Source organism: Ptychodera flava, chromosome 2, assembly GCF_041260155.1.
Source record: "Ptychodera flava strain L36383 chromosome 2, AS_Pfla_20210202, whole genome shotgun sequence".
NCBI classification, from domain to species: Eukaryota; Metazoa; Hemichordata; class Enteropneusta; family Ptychoderidae; genus Ptychodera; species Ptychodera flava.
Window position 1 is genome coordinate 5,273,315 of NC_091929.1, and position 16,313 is coordinate 5,289,627.

At 36.8% G+C, this 16,313-nt stretch overlaps 1 protein-coding gene across 1 annotated transcript; it reads left to right on the forward strand.

The window, feature by feature from the left end:
• The first annotated feature begins 1,280 nt into the window (after nucleotides 1–1,280).
• LOC139152054 (C-reactive protein 1.4-like) lies at nucleotides 1,281–9,708 on the forward strand. The gene is made up of 4 exons (XM_070725148.1): nucleotides 1,281–1,872; nucleotides 4,299–4,331; nucleotides 6,196–6,786; nucleotides 9,377–9,708. The coding sequence occupies exons 1-4, from the start codon at nucleotides 1,317–1,319 to the stop codon at nucleotides 9,406–9,408; spliced, it is 1,212 nt and encodes a 403-aa protein (XP_070581249.1). The 5' UTR covers nucleotides 1,281–1,316; the 3' UTR covers nucleotides 9,409–9,708.
• The last annotated feature ends 6,605 nt before the right edge of the window (nucleotides 9,709–16,313 follow it).

Below are 16,313 nucleotides of genomic sequence, written 5' to 3' on the forward strand. Positions count from 1 at the left end.
CTTGCATCATTGTTTAAATAGTCGTTCAAAGGCTCGGGATCGATGTGTGAGGCCGAAGGGCGTACATCAGTAGTACTAGAAGTTCAGAGAATACCGAAGTTCGGCCTTTCATGGACGTACCACAGGTGTTACATATGTATATGGGCCTTTGGCCTCACACTTCGATCCCGGGCCTTCGATTGACTATCTAAGCACTGCTGCAAGCACCTGTGATCTAAGCAAGCATTCCAGTAGTTCCCAATCTTTCCCAGTCACTATTGTAGCAGTTGAACACACGCCAGTGCAACTTAGAAACTTTGCGAATAACCAGAAGATCTCCTTATAGCGCACAACACACATTAATGTGGAGTTCAGAGTCAGCCATTTTAAATATGCAATGAGCAATGATAACACACCCACTTTTCATCCAAAGTCCGTAGACTATTATCAGGCAGTTTTCACAAGAATCAAACGAACTACGGATGATATCCATGCACTCCATGTATGGACGTTAACTGATTCTCCCTTTACAAATGGGAGCTGATAATAGTCGCGCCAGCGGCTTACTGACTACGCATGCGCTTATTCATAATATACTATGCGAGTAACCGGAAGTGTACCCTTCTTTCGTGGGCGCCGCCATGTTTTTTTGAGTAGTTGTAAATAAACAAATACGAAACAAATTATTATTATATAACATGCCATTTATAAAATATACCTCTTTTATTAGCCAGTCAATGTTATTATGCACCTTGTCGCAGATACAGAATATCTTAATATAGATAAAGGGAGAAAACAGTCGCGGCGGGGGGCATATGAACGGTGGCATACGCAAAGAATGCTGGGATTGAATTTTAGAAAAGCGCCCCCAGTGTCAATAATTAAATTCAAAAATTGCCAGTTTTTAGACGGAACGCTATAGTTTTCAGCTTGCAAGTGGAAATTGGGCAGTGCGGTTACCATTGCAATGATAATGATTGCATGATACGTCCCTTGTTTAACGCAATAGGCTGTTATCAATGTAAAACTTGCCAATTTTTGTTCAAAGTTTTTACACGTTACAGAAAATCTATAGGCCTACCTGCACTGCTGCAGGGTTTGACGTCCGCGCGTGTACGTACGTGAACTGCTTTCATCAGAGGGAAACTGGGCATAGTTGTCATATATACGTTTATGAAGTAACAATTAATTACATTTTATCATGAATCAATACAAAATAACATCGCCAATCTTAACCCCTGGCGCGACACCAAGGGCTGAGCCCTATATAATATTAGCAATGGCTTTATTTTTTATTACAGCTGGACAGACGCTTGAATTGACAAGTTCGAATACATATGTGTAGCGTGTTAAGAAAAATACCACAACTATCAGCTTTGACGTCATGTATCTGGATGAAAACCAGTGGACGTCGAGGAAGAGGCGCTCTAGTGTCCTACGCTACTTTAACCGATTCAAATGAATTCCTCATGTATCCTGCTAAAGACCTCAGGATCTTCGTCAAAGGAACCCAACTGGATGCTGGTTTGAAGGTTGACGACGGTCAATGGCATCACGTGTGTGTCACATGGTCTTCAAATGGCGGTAACTGGGTGTATTATGATAATGGTGCCGAATACACATCTGGTTCAGGATTGGAGAGTGGTAAATGCATAACAGGAGGAGGAACTCTTTTACTGGGACAGGAGCAGGACGAAGTTGGAGGAGGGTTCCATCCATTGCAATGTCTTATTGGCCGTATAACAGGTTTCAATCTTTGGTCTAAAGCCCTTAGTGGTGATGAGGTTGCAGCAGTTTTCAACGACTGTGCCATCGGGGGTGATATCTTTGCATGGAATGTTGCAGATCTCGAAATTAGAGGCGATGTGAATGAAATCGAAGGAGACTTTTGTGGTAAGATTTTATTTATCACTCCTTCGATAATGTATATGTAGAAATAAAAAATGCTCTCTTAAATTATCTCTTAAGGATGAAATACATCACTATTGAAAGTTCCAATAACGGAGTCGTTAAAGTTTGAATTCAAGGCTCGAGCTTCTTCAATCCTCCAATAACAATTTTATTTTAAAGGAAAATTCTTACCCGGCCCTTTGAAACATATTTTTCAAAGTACTCATGAGGAACATCTTGACCAACTAATGATAAATTATACTATTTGGTGCCTTGATGAGTTGATGTAAAATAATGGCATGCTATGTCAATAATAATTGGTCCACATATATCAATAATAAATCAAAAGTAGAAACTAATTATTTGCCAACACAGCGTATTTTGCTCTAAAATCAGTCTTTTTGCAAATATTCTTTCAATTCTACTTGATTTGTTAACCCAAGATAAAAATATTGATTGGGTTCATTTTTAGCTTGTCAAGCAGTCGTAAGTTGCAAATAAAGAAGTGTTCATTTATGCGCATGTATGCAAATCACCCGATTTCCTGCCTTGTTTTTTCTACCATTTTCTAGATTTCCAAAGAATGTACTTGGTCAAATTTTCTGGAATTTTCACCTCAACGCTTTTTAACAAAGCGACTGTTTGTTTAGCCATAAAGTTCGTAAAGTTTAAATAAGAAGCATTTTCATTCTGCTAATCATGATTTTAATAACTTTTTTGAGTGTCAGTCTTTCAACGCATGCCATTTTAGAATGAGGGTAGATAATGCAAAATATGCTCTTCTTTCAAGTGCAATATTACATTTCAGAAAACGGCGTCAAGTGTTTGACTAAAATTGATTTTTATCATTGATACCAAAATTGAGATTTTTATCCCAAAATACACGCATTTTATCCTTCGAGTAAATTGCTGCTACAATACTAAAAATTGAAGTCCCTGCTTTTTCAAAATATATAGTATGAGGGGATTTTGTTATCTTTGATGAAAACTATTGTTTTGAAAAAAATCCTTGTTGGCAACCTGCAGGTCCATCTAAACAGGTAAAGAGGAATACACTTATTCATTTTTTGGCTTTAAAGTATGTAGTTTGGACACAATATCGTCCTTTCTACCATACAAAGTTTTTTGAACGTCCAAATCAGTCGATATTCCAAGTACATCGTCACTCTTGTTTACTGAATTTTTACATGAAAGAAGTAAAGTAAATCACTTAAATGTTTACATTCTCCATGACACATCCAATTTTGTGTAACTTTAATTAAGATGAAAAAAACACTGAAAAAGACGTACGCTGATACTATGGGTATTTTGTATAAACTTTGATCTATATCTTGCATACGACGTTTCGCCCTCTAAGTACATCTATGAGAGTAATGAAATGTACAGGTCACTGTAAGTGCATGCTTGTAAATTGCAGGATTAAAGTGAAATTTAGTCAATCTAGCGCACACAAAAGTTACATGAATGTAGTTGAAACTTTCGAAAATACATTGCCCGTGTAGAAGACTTTGAAAATGTAGCGTGTGATGTAATGATGGCGGTGGATTTGAATAAACAAGCATTGCATGTACCCTTGATTGGAAACACAAGAACAACATTAAAATGAATGGTTGTTCCGGCATCATTTTATGATGTCAAAATGCATAACGCAGAATTCGTTGTTATTACGGTAGAAACTATAAGATGCCAACCTAACCGTGGAAATGGTTTTGACTATCTTTCACAGAGTGATTCAATAGAACGGTGACAGAGTAATTGAGAGCACTATCAGTAAAAATTTAATTCTAGCGTCAATTGGAATTGCGATAATTATAGTCGACACTCATATACATCTATAATATGCATCATGTTACAATGTAAGTCTAGCATTTATCAAATTCTGTTAAACTGAATTAAAATTGAATTTGTGAAATTTAAATTTGAATAAAAAAAAAACTGTTTTAATACATCCTGCAAAGTATCTCGGCGATTTTCTGAGGCTACACTTTGTCTGGCTTGAGATTGATCTTCGGTATAAGAATCTGTAACAAAAAAGCAAGAGTGGATAAATTATTCTGAGACACTATTACTTAGTTCATTATATTGTCAATCGTTGGTGCTAATTACGACTGAAAACAAATTTCTGAGATATTATTAAAATCCGCTGTCACATGATCCTTATATAAATAATTATTACAAAATACAAATCACACAGCCTTTCCAAATATTTAGCTATTAAGAAAATGATTTAACGCCACTCAGTATTTTGCATAGAATCTCTGTTCAGATGGTCAAATGTTTGCCCTGCACCCTTCAAGAATGTTGACTTTTATGACCAGGGTCAAAATAAGCTTCCTTTACAAAGATTTTTCCGGACTTATAGATGGCATTATTTGGCGACTTCTCTTGTACTTCTCTATAACGTCACCGCATCATTACTTACTATCCAGATGAGCCAGCCATACCCCAGGAATCTGACGAAGGTATGTAACAATGCCAGCTTTAACGATAAATCAAAATACAAAGACTAATCTTCTCTATGTTTCCACACACCATTTCTAGTTAATTTGCGCGAGATAAGCCTTCTTTCCTGGAATTCAAATAAGACTGTCATATCTGTTAAAATTACATTCACAGGTATTTTTTTCAAATATGATTATATCATTTGGTCAATAGGCCCGGATATTTGCATTATACTGTATCGTACAATTGTCAAATACTTCGTGTACTCTGTTAATTTGTTTGAGAAATACATCTTGCCGGAAGTATCTGTAGATCGGTAAATTTGAAAAGACTTGAAAATTATGTAAATTCAAGAAAATTCAAGTATTACTTTAAAAATACCCTCTTTTGAAGGGTTGGCACCGTATGCACAGTGGATCTCCACGAAAGTGTCCATTCAATTTAAGATACAGTCTACTAACATGATTTTTTACTTCAATAGGTACAAAAAGCGTTGATAGACTAATTACTATTTATTTCAATAACGTTGATCGAGGGAAAAGAAAATGCAACTTTTCCATTCTTTAAAATCGCAAATACAAGAATAGAAGTAATTGTTTCAAACTTGAAATGAAGTCAGCAAGTAGCACAAAATGAATAATCATAATAGAAAGCATTGTATCCATTTCATGTTATCAGGTTTTTTAATTTGAGACAGCATGTAACCTTTTAACAAAAGTAAATTCTCCTACTTGGCATCGGCCGAAAGGACATGGACTCATGCTGAGACATGCTTATGAAATAGCTATGACATTCGCATATCCGTCTGTCTGCTAATCCTCCATCTGGAGGGATCAAGTCGTTTCTGTGGCATGCAACGGCCAATAGATTGGCTGTGTTACAACATTACATGCCGCAACATCGCCTGGAGCCATAATTTAGGCATTATCTGTGTATCCATCTATCTATCTATCTATCTATCTATCTATCTATCTATCTATCTATCTATCTATCTATCTATCTATCTATCTATCTATCTATCTATCTATCTATCTATCTATCTATCTACTATCTATCTATCTATCTATCTATCTATCTATCTATCTATCTATCTATCTATCTATCTATCTATCTATCTATCTATCTATCTATCTATCTATCACACACCCCCCTCTCTCTCAAAATGTTAAAAGACGCGAACGTCAACAGATTGAGAGCCTTCGGAAGACATGGCCTTCGGCAACATATCTTGCCATCGAATATATTGCACGACCGGTGAAAATTATTTCGTGGCATTTTTGTGAAATCACTTCACATCATTTTTCATATATACTACATTGCTTTTGCGTATTGCTGAATCCTATGAAATTCATATTCACTCAATACATTGGCTTCAGGACAGAAAAAGCATTAATTTAGGTAAAGAGCAACGTTTAGCTGCAATCCGGCATACCCCGTTTCTTTGCAGCCAATGACTCATATATTGATACTCTGACTATTAATCATTACCTTCGGTCAGGTAGCTTTCTTGGTCAGTTCATCCTGTGTCAAATGTCTCTGTGTGGTTCTATGCATGTGTGGTTGTATATGCTTGTTAATGCCCTTGTATGTAACCCAATTTCTTCCTGCTTTTAACAAATTATCCCATGTACGATAACATATTCTAAGGTAACACTTTCTCATAAGTACACAGATTACAACGTAACGTCCCTCTATCCCTACCCTTGTCCATGGCTCCTCGACATTTGTGGAGTAATCTTGCCTTGTTCTTGGTGTTGTTGGGCAGTTTTTGCAAAAATCAAATGAACTACGGATGATACTATCCGTACGCTCAATTTATGGATATCAACTGAATCTCCCTTGGCAAATGGGATCTTAAAATAGCGATGGCTTATTTCGTTACAGCTGGACAGACACTTGAGTTGACAAGTTCGGATACATATGTGGGCGTGTTAAGACAAATGCCACAACTATCAGCTTTGACGTCATGTATCTGGGTGAAAACCAGTGGACCTGGCACAAAAGCTACTCTAGTGTCCTATGCTGCTTCAACCCATCACAACGAATTCCTAATGTATCCAGCTGGTGGACTCAAGATCTTTGTCAAAGGATGCCAAGTGACCGCTGGCTTGAAGGTCGACGATGATCAATGGCATCACGTGTGTGTCACATGGTCTTCAAATGGCGGTAACTGGATGTATTATGATAATGGTGCCAAATACACATCTGGTTCAGGATTGGCGAGTGGTAAATCCATAACCGGGGGAGGAACTCTCATACTTGGACAGGAGCAGGACGAGGTTGGAGGAGGATTGGACCCATCGCAAGCTCTCATTGGTAGTATAACAGGTTTCAATTTTTGGTCAAATGCCCTCAGTGGTGACGAGGTTGCTGCAGTTTTCAACGACTGTTCCATCGGGGGTGATATCTTTGCATGGAATGTCGAAGATCTCGAAATAACAGGCGATGTAACAGAAATCAATGTAGATTTTTGTGGTAAGCTTATATTTATTATTTGTAAGACAATCTATGTTAAGAAATAAAAAGAATACGATCTCGATTAAAAATGAAAGACATCACTATTGAAAGTTCCAATTACGGAGTCGTTAGTGTTTGACATTGATATGTCAGTAATTGCCAATATTTGACAGGCGAACTTAGCTGTTAAGTTTATGCAGGGCAGTTTATAACAATGCTTGGTCGTATTACATAGAGATTTATCTGAGAAGATCATATGTGTCACCTCGGAGTTGCCGTGTAGTATACATAGAGAGAAGGTAAGGTTTCACACGACTTTGCCCTCCGGAATCCTGTAGACAATAAAACTCCACGTATGTCAACGCATGCAGTCAAGAAATAACCGTCTTCCATAGATAAATACCTTTGACGTCCCTCTTTTGGCCCCAAAACTCCTGGTCCTGTAGGGTCAGGATCTTACATTTTGAATGGGGGTAATTACCCATAGTTCAGCGCGAATTAATTGTATTTTTTCGAACTCATGACATTTGCTAAAATATTATCTAAAATACTTACCAACTAACAATGGTAAACTTTTCCCTGACTTGGGTTTGTTCGAATCGTAAATCTGAACGTTGAACACCAGTATGTAGCCCGTTTGATAGCCGATTGAAATTTTGCGGTTGTAGGGTCACGGTTTCATGTGGAATTTTAATGAGAACCGTGCTGCCGCTGTACGTAACAGCCTGATGACCGGGGTGACCAGATAGTTTCTGGCCGATATTGAGACTAAATGTTGGCTTGCCCACTTGAAACTTGAGCGTTAAAAGCAAGACGTATTTCGCTATCGGCGTAGACCTTTTATTTGGCTCTAAACTCCATATTTCATTGGATTCATGGTCCGGAGAGCAAAGCCGTGTCAAGCCTTCCCCTTCTCTCTATGTACACTACACGGCAACTCCAGGGATCTGTGGTCTGTGTCAGTGGGAGGAGTAAATTCTCAGTTATGCACTTGTTCTACCCATTTTGCGTCAGTGCCGCCGCAAGTAGACAATAGTGGGTCGGCGTACTTCATAGTGTCCTTGATCACGGACAAGCTTTTCTGTGCCTTCCTTGATGAAAGTAGCCATTGATAATATTGATGGAATAGGATAATTGCCCTTACTATTGCCCGTATCATCTTATAACAGGTAATCAGCGTTGTTTAATCACGGTCCCTCCACAAAGCAGCCGTGCATTTTCACACAATTAATATCAAACGCTATGAAAACAGACGTTTCTCACAGAGAAAGGTGTTTCGTTTGGATGCTGAGAACTCAGTGATAAAATTTTCATAAATAGTCCGTCACCCTTGAAGACTTACGAGTAATAGGTGAAACCAATAATTCGAACGCACCAAAGTAAAAACAACACCACGTGCGAAAAACAAACATAGAAATATGCTTATCCTATGCTTGCACTCACTCACTCACTCTCATATATTTGTGTGTACCGCTATCACGTGACTATTTCAACGTTTACTGTTCAATAGAACATTGCATTAGTCTGCATGCGACATTTTATTCCGGAGTAGGCCTATTAGTTATAATTACAAGTAGACCTATGAAAGATTCAATTAGTAATTGCTAAGGTTAATAAAAATATATTTGGATAGATCGCAGATTGATCAAATAAGAAATGAAAAGGATTCAGAAACAATGAAAAAGTTATACTCTTTGCTTCACTGTGATTTTATTCGTACACATGCGCTGTGAAATCGACAATAGTAAAAAACATGCTCAACAAACTATGTATCTGGCACTTGATAACGTAAATTGGGTCAGTTAACAGTCTATTGTTAACTTGTGTGATTGGCAAGTAGCCACCAAAGATACTGACAGCTTACCATCAATGCATAATGAGCCTTCATTGCGCAGAAATTGCGCTCTGAAGAAGGTTTTCTTATCCGGTCAAAACGTCCTGAGGTATTCCGCCATGAAGGCTCCTTCTATATCAATTTCACTCTAAAGTCCGATGGAACTTTAAAGTACTCACGAGTAACATCCCGAACAACTCGGAAAATTACACTATTTGGTGCCTGTGATGAGTTCATGTAAAATGATATCATGCCATGTCATTCCCGATTGGTCGACATACGTCCATTTTCATAAAAAATAAAAGCTAAACATTTGTTTAGTCAAGTAGAAAGGAATACGTCATTCATTATTTGGCTTAAAAGTATGTTGTTTGAAATCGTCGTATCTACCGTACCAAGAATTTTACAAACCCCTATCAGTTGATTTTCCAAGTACATCGTTTCTCTAGTTGGCTAAAAGTTTACATTCCAAAAGTAAAGTAGACATCTTTAATGTTCACATTTTCCTGTTCACATCTAATTTTCTGTACCTTAAAATGAACAAAAAGGCTGAAAAGAAGCGCGCTTATGCTATTGTTGTTTCGTCAAACTTCAATGTATTTTTACGTACGACGTTCGCTCTTAGTTACATCTGTAGACATTAAAGTGGACATTAAATTTAGCAAATTTATACACTAGCTTATCGTGGGATTGAAAAAAATTCTAGTGTATCAGGATGTCCTGTCAAAGTGTAAATTTGATAGTTTAACATATCTTATGTGTTATTATTTTCAGCGTGTGTGTTACCAGATTTGACGATTGCATGACTCTAATGAGAGGAAGACATGTCAATGCTCAGCTGATTGATAAGGAGCAGGAGTTGACGATCTGCGAATTTGAGGTCATGGCTGGTCAAACTAAAGTAAATATTATAGAATCGACGTCACATGATGATGACAGTCTAACAAATATAAAACATCTCTTCAGTTTATTCTACTACGACGCATTTAAGTACCTTGCACGAAAATTGCATTCGTCGTTTGACTTTTGGGATGACGTCACTAGTATTAATTATTTCACCTTTAGTTTATCGAGGATGGTAAATAAACAATATTTATGAGCATAAATATGCGAGTCGGTTGTCTTGTTGTCCTCAATAATGTCATTTTAACAGCCATTAAACGGACAATGCATGCATCGAGGATGGTAAATAAACAAAATTTATGAGCATAAATATGCGAGAGATTGAGATATTAACTGAGAATACATCATGTTATAGAGTTGTTTCAAGGTTCATGGTAAAGTAATTTGTTTTTCGGTTTTTTATGTCAAATCGAAGCATTGCATCACAGATGTCAAGATGACGTCATTAGTACACAGCAGGCAGGCTCTAATCGGAATTAACAATACAGTCCCTAACACCTTGTCACTGTCGAGATTACATCGGGACACATGACAAAGGTTAAAATCAAGTAATTATGCAAACTGCGGGTAACAAAAAGAGGTTGTGCAGCTGACGGAAATAAACAAGGTCATATCCCTGTCAGAATCACCCGGCGCTCTACAAATTTGAGTGTCAGCCAGGTACCTTGATTCCAGTTTTAAGACAAAAGACCAGTACCGTTGCAAGAGCTATGCCGAGTATTCTGCTCACCAATACGAGGTCTCTTATCAGAAAAGTATTACAGTCAATATGTACCATGAATAATATCCACATCGCTGCTGTGACACAAACGTGGTTTAATGGTCAAATCACTAACAGTACTGTTGCAACGGAGAACTTTACATTATGTTGAAAAGACTGATCTGACAAGAAGGGCGGAGAAGTCTTTATTTATATCAAAGAGAACATGCAATCAAAGCCATTGAGTTGTGAAACTGGCTGTGACAACATTTGGTCAATCTGACGCATTTATCATCCCCCTGGAGCAGATGAGTAATCATATCAATAGTGCTAAGGGTAAAATCAAAGACACCTTACACATGAGTTCTTGTTATAGGCGACTTTAATCGGATGGATGTGAAGAAAATGCGGAAGAGTTGTAAGCTAAAGAAAGTGGTCAAGGCGCCTACCACCGGAGATGCAGTTGTGGATCTCATCTGTACTGATTTGAATCAGCTTTACAACCAACCAACTTCGATTGCACCGATTGCATCCTTAGACCATGCAACTGTAAAATTGTCATCTCAAACAAATTTCAAAGTTCCATCATAAACAGTTACAACTCGCCCACTGGAGAATTCTTGTTTGAGAGAATTTGGTCAGTGGATAACCGTGTATCATTGGTCAGGAGTACTCCAGGCTACAGGATGTAAAGACAAGACAAGCAACGTTACTAATCTCATTGCGGCTGCAGTGAAACAATTTTTTCCGAAGGAAAAGAGTCATCATTTGACCAACAGATGATCCGTTCATGATATTTCACATACGATACATGATCACTAAACGACAAAAAGAGTATGCTAAGCGAAAGCTGGTGGTGTACAGGCATTGGAGAAATAAAGTAAGCAGAGAGATAAATTCCGCCAGAAAATGTTATTCTTATCTCGGGGAGGAAACCGAATATTTAAAACCTTGTGATAGTAGACTGTGGTGGAAAACTGTAAACAAATTAAGGGAACGATCTATGAATTCGAACGGTGCTGAACTTCATATCCCAGATAAAGACTGAACGGAAATGACCTTGTCGAAGCTATTATAATCCTTAAATTTGCATAACAGATGATTATAAGCCATTGGACTAAGACACTTCGTTACATCTTTGTCACATGGAATGCCTCTATCAACAGTGACATGTAATGGTTTGGTGAAGCTTCACCAAACCATTACATGTCACTGTTGATAGAGGCATTTCGTGTGGCAAGGATGTGACGAAGTTTCATAGTCCAATGGTTCATAATCCTCTGTTATGCAAACGAAATGATTATTAATAGCTTCGACAAGGTCATTTCCGTTCAGTGTTTTATCTTAGATACTCACTCTGTGAGTGTCATGTCAATTATCTTCTCATTTGCATATTTAATGAGCTTTTGTTATAAGTGAGATAACTCTGAAATTCCTGCACCAAACTTGATGATACTTGCAACAAATATTGATCTGATATATATCTAATTATACTTAGAAGCATTGGCAGTGTAAAGTTAATCAATAGCTCATTTGCATATTTATGAAGTTTTTGTAATTAGTCATATAACTTCGATATAACTGCACCAAATGTGATGAAATCTGCTGCAGATACTGATCCGACTAATATCTAACTTAGGTGTAATTAAAGCGGCACTTTTCAATCCCAGGTTCTCGCATTAGTGGAGTTCTCCTCCCATTCAAACACTTGGCCAGTACGATGTTTGATTTCTATACCATTGATTACACAAACTGATCTCAACCTTTTGTCACATTTTGCTAATCCTGCAAACAGAGTTTATGCAAGCTTTTGATTGACGGTCAGTTCAAATCGCCAACGGTCATTGATTCCCAACCACAAACGCTCGAATTTCCTAAAAAATTGTCTTCCAGTCGCGTTAGACTTTGAATATAACCACAGAGTTCGATCAGCAGCATCTTCGCGCTGACCGCTTGGCAGTCTGTCTGTGTTTTTGCGGCCGGGGAAAACTAAAAAGTTGCATTTTCTGGAGCATGTGCCTGCATGTTGCCTGTTTGGTGTCCACTTACACAATGAACGCCGCCATACCTAGGCGTCCTTTTAAAGGGAGGCTCCGCCTTAATAGTGTGAAGTTAATTAAGGGTTCATTTGCATATTTAATGAACTTTGTAATTAGGTATATAACTCTAAAATTACGGCACTGAAGTCAGTGAAGTGGGTACACATATTGTTGTGATAAATATCTAATTGTACTGAGAAGCATTTTGCAGTGTCATGTTAACAAATAGGTCATTTGCATATTTTATGAAGTTTTGTAATTAGTCATTTAACTCCAAAATAACTGCACCAAATGTGATGAAATCTGCTGCAGATACTTGTCCGACAGATATCTAATGTGGTGTAAAGCATTTAGTTGTGTGGCGTTAATTAAGGGTCCATTTGCATATATAATGAACTGTGTAATTAGTGATATTACTCCGAAATTACAGCATTAAATTTGATGAAACTTGGTACATATGTTGATCTGATAAATATTCAATTGTACTGAAAGCATTGAGCAGTGTCAAGTTAATGATTACCTCATTTGCATATTTCATGAAGTTTTATAATTAGTGATTTAACTCCGAAATAACTGCATCAAATGTGATGAAAACTACTGCAAATACTTATCTGGCAGATATCGAACTGTGTTGTTAAGCATTTAGTAGTGTGAAGTTAATTAAGGGTTCATTTGCATATATAATAAATTTTGTAATTAGGTATGTAACTCTGAAATTACGGCGCCAAATTTGGTGAAACTTGCTACAGATATTGATTTGATAAATATTTAATTGTGCTATGAAACATTGAAAAGTGTCAAGTTAATTTAGGTCTCATTTGCATATTTAATGAACTTAGTAATTAGTGACATTACTCGGAAATTACAGCATTAAATTAAATGAAACGTGCTACAAATGTTGATCTGATGGATATCTAATTATCCCGTGAAGCATTGAGCAGTGTCAAGTTAATTAACAGCCCCTTTGCTTATTGAATAAAGTTTTGTAATTAATGATTAAACTCTCAGAGTACTGTGCGAAGTTGATGAAAACTGCTACATATAGTGATATATCAGATATCTTGTTGTTCTGTGAAGCGTACTACTATTAATGAACCTGTTGTAAAACACGTGAGCACATTCAGTTCATATCTGGTTTCATATAATTGTTTTCTATCGAGACAGTAATAACAGAGACGACATATATCAAGAAATACTGCACAAAATTTCATGAAACTTTTCACGGATGACAATCTCAGAACATTACAATTATACTGTGGGTGTCATGTCAATTATATGCTCATTTGTATATTTAGTGAACTTTTGAAGTAAGCGGTATAACTCTGAACTTCCTACACCAAATTTGATGATACCTGTACCAAATATTGTTCTGATGTATATCTTAATGTACTGAGAAGTATTGGCAGTGTAATTATAATTATAATCATAGTCTTTATATCTTATATAGCGCATTACATATGTAAATACGAAGGTCACGACGAAGGGGAATAATGTGATCACATTTTCTCTTCTTGGTAACAAGTCGTGCTACCGAATTTTGAATTGTTTGAAGTTTGCGTATTTCAAATGAAGGGAGGCCGAAAAGTAAATGGTTGCAATAATCCAGGCCAGATGTAATAAAAGCATGTATAAGTTTCTCAGTTGAAGGCTGATCAATTATATTACGGATTTTTACCAATCTTTCAAAGAGCATGAAAGGCCGATTTACATACATTGAACCAGTGCTGACATATGCCACTAGAATCCGTCGTGAAACCAAGATAGCGAACAGTGTCAGATGGGTGAACAATGACATTACCTATTGTAGTATCACAACGAGGAACCGGGCCTACGCCTGTAAATTTAGAAGAAAATGAATGACCTCGGTTTTACCATCCCCTGATTTCATTAACACATAGCTCAATTGAAGTTGTCGGGACTCGATCTTCCTCGCAAGTGATAAACGATTGCGTGTCATCGGCATACATCATGTAATGTAACTTATGCTTGAAAATGATGTCCTCTAGGGATGCTGTGTACAGATTAGATAAAATTGGTCCGAGAACGGAACGTTGAGGTACACCACAATCGAGAGATTGTGCCTAAGTGTCAAGTTAATAAATAGCTCATTTGCATATTTCATGAAGTTTTGTAATTAATCATATAACTCTAAAATAACTGTAACAAATTCGATGAAATCTGCTGCAGATACTGATCAGACAGATATCTGACTGTGCTGTGAACCATTAGGTAGTGAGAAGCTAATTAAGGGTTAATTTGTATATTTAATAAACGTTGTAACTAGTGATATTACTCTGAAATTACAGCATGAAATTTGATGAAACGTGGGGGAGATGTTTATCTGTTAGATATCTAATTGTCCGATGAAGCATTGAGCAGTGTTGACCTTTAAAACTTCTCGTTTGTATAGTAGATAGTTTTGTTATTTGTGATTTAACTCCGAAAGCACTATATTAAAGTTGATGAAACCTGCTACATAGAATGACAGACATCTGATTTTTTTGTGAAGCATACTAGTGTGTCATGAACCTATTGTAAACGACATAAGCACATCCATTTCACATTGGTCTGAAAGTGTAATCTAACTTGGCAAACCTGCGAATTCAACATCTGAAGAGTTTCTTCAAAACTTTTTGTTTCGTTGTACTCTTTTTGTAAGGTTAGTTAAAGTTCGACAAAGTATGTGTACATTTTCGAAATCTGTGTAGTGCAAATGTGCAAAGCGACGCTATATCCAAGGAAGTCATCGACATGGAATGTCTGTAAACGTGTTTTACTTCCGAATGGACAGTACCCCTTTTTTCGCAAAGACTGTAACATCAATATCTCCCCATGCATAGAGTATGACCTTACTTCCGAATATTTTATTTTAAGACATCTGGTCAACAATGCATACGTGCTTTGACATACTGACAAAGTCTTTTGGTGTAAGTCAGGTACCAGTGACAGTATAGGGTAGGATATTGCATCGGTCAACTTAGGACGGAATATTGAAGATGACAGTACTTTTTCATCGATAGACAAAAATTGACAGTAAATATCGGTTCATAGACAGGAGAGCCGAGACTGTTTATGATTTCATCAACTTGGAACTAAAAAAAATCAATTGATTGACTAACACAATCGGAAAGAGCATTTTATTCAACTTGAGGTAGAGTTGCATATTGCCAACAGAGTTTTTAGTTCTCATGTTCTGAGACTTGAGCTAACTTCGTAGATATGTCTGCCTGTCAGTATATGTGTGTGTTATTGTGTGTGTTATTGTGCGTGTGTTTCTGACTGTCTGTTTACACGATAACTCAAAACCGCCTGAACTGATTCATGTCAGAAATTAGACGACAGGTACCATATGCCACTTGTAAGAATTGATAAGATTTTGGTTAGTGTGACTTGCATATTAGTGAAGTTACAACATATCATTTATTCTCATATAAATTGTTTCCTATGGAGACAGTAATGACAATGTTGACATATATCAAGAAATATTGCACAAAATTTCATAACACTTTCCACTCATGACACTCTCAGAACATTTTGATGATGCTGTACCATGTCAATTATCTGCTCATTTGTTTAAACTTTTGTTATTACTGAATGAACTCCGAAATTCCTAGTTCGATGATACCTGCTACAAATATTGATCTGATAGATATCTAATTATTATTTAAAGGCTTAGCAATGTCAAGATAATGAACAGCTCATTTGCATATATAATGAAATTTTGTATTTAGTCATATGACTGCACCACATTTGATGAAATCTGCTGCAGACACTGATTCGGATAGATATCTAAATGAATTTAGAAGCATTTAGTAGTGTGACGTTAATTAAGGGTTCATTTGCATATTAATGAAATTTGCATTTAATGATATAACTCTGAAATTATGGCACCAAATGTGGTGAAACCTGCTACAAATATTGATCTGATAAATATATAATTGTCGCGTGAAGCACTGTGCAGTGGCAAATTAATAAGCATCTCATTTGCAATTTAAATAAAGTTTCGTAATGAGTCATTTTACTCCGAGAGTACTGTATGAAGTTTATTTAACCCACTACATATAATGAT

What these genes read in the sequence shown, in the direction of transcription:
- LOC139152054 (XM_070725148.1), top strand. Translation starts at nt 1,317, where the DNA reads ATGTGTAGCGTGTTAAGAAAAATACCACAACTATCAGCTTTGACGTCA. An exon ending in AATCGAAGGAGACTTTTGTG is followed by an intron (nt 1,873 to 4,298) that starts GTAAGATTTTAT and finishes CTTACTATCCAG; the next exon opens with ATGAGCCAGCCATACCCCAG. An exon ending in AATCAATGTAGATTTTTGTG is followed by an intron (nt 6,787 to 9,376) that starts GTAAGCTTATAT and finishes TATTATTTTCAG; the next exon opens with CGTGTGTGTTACCAGATTTG.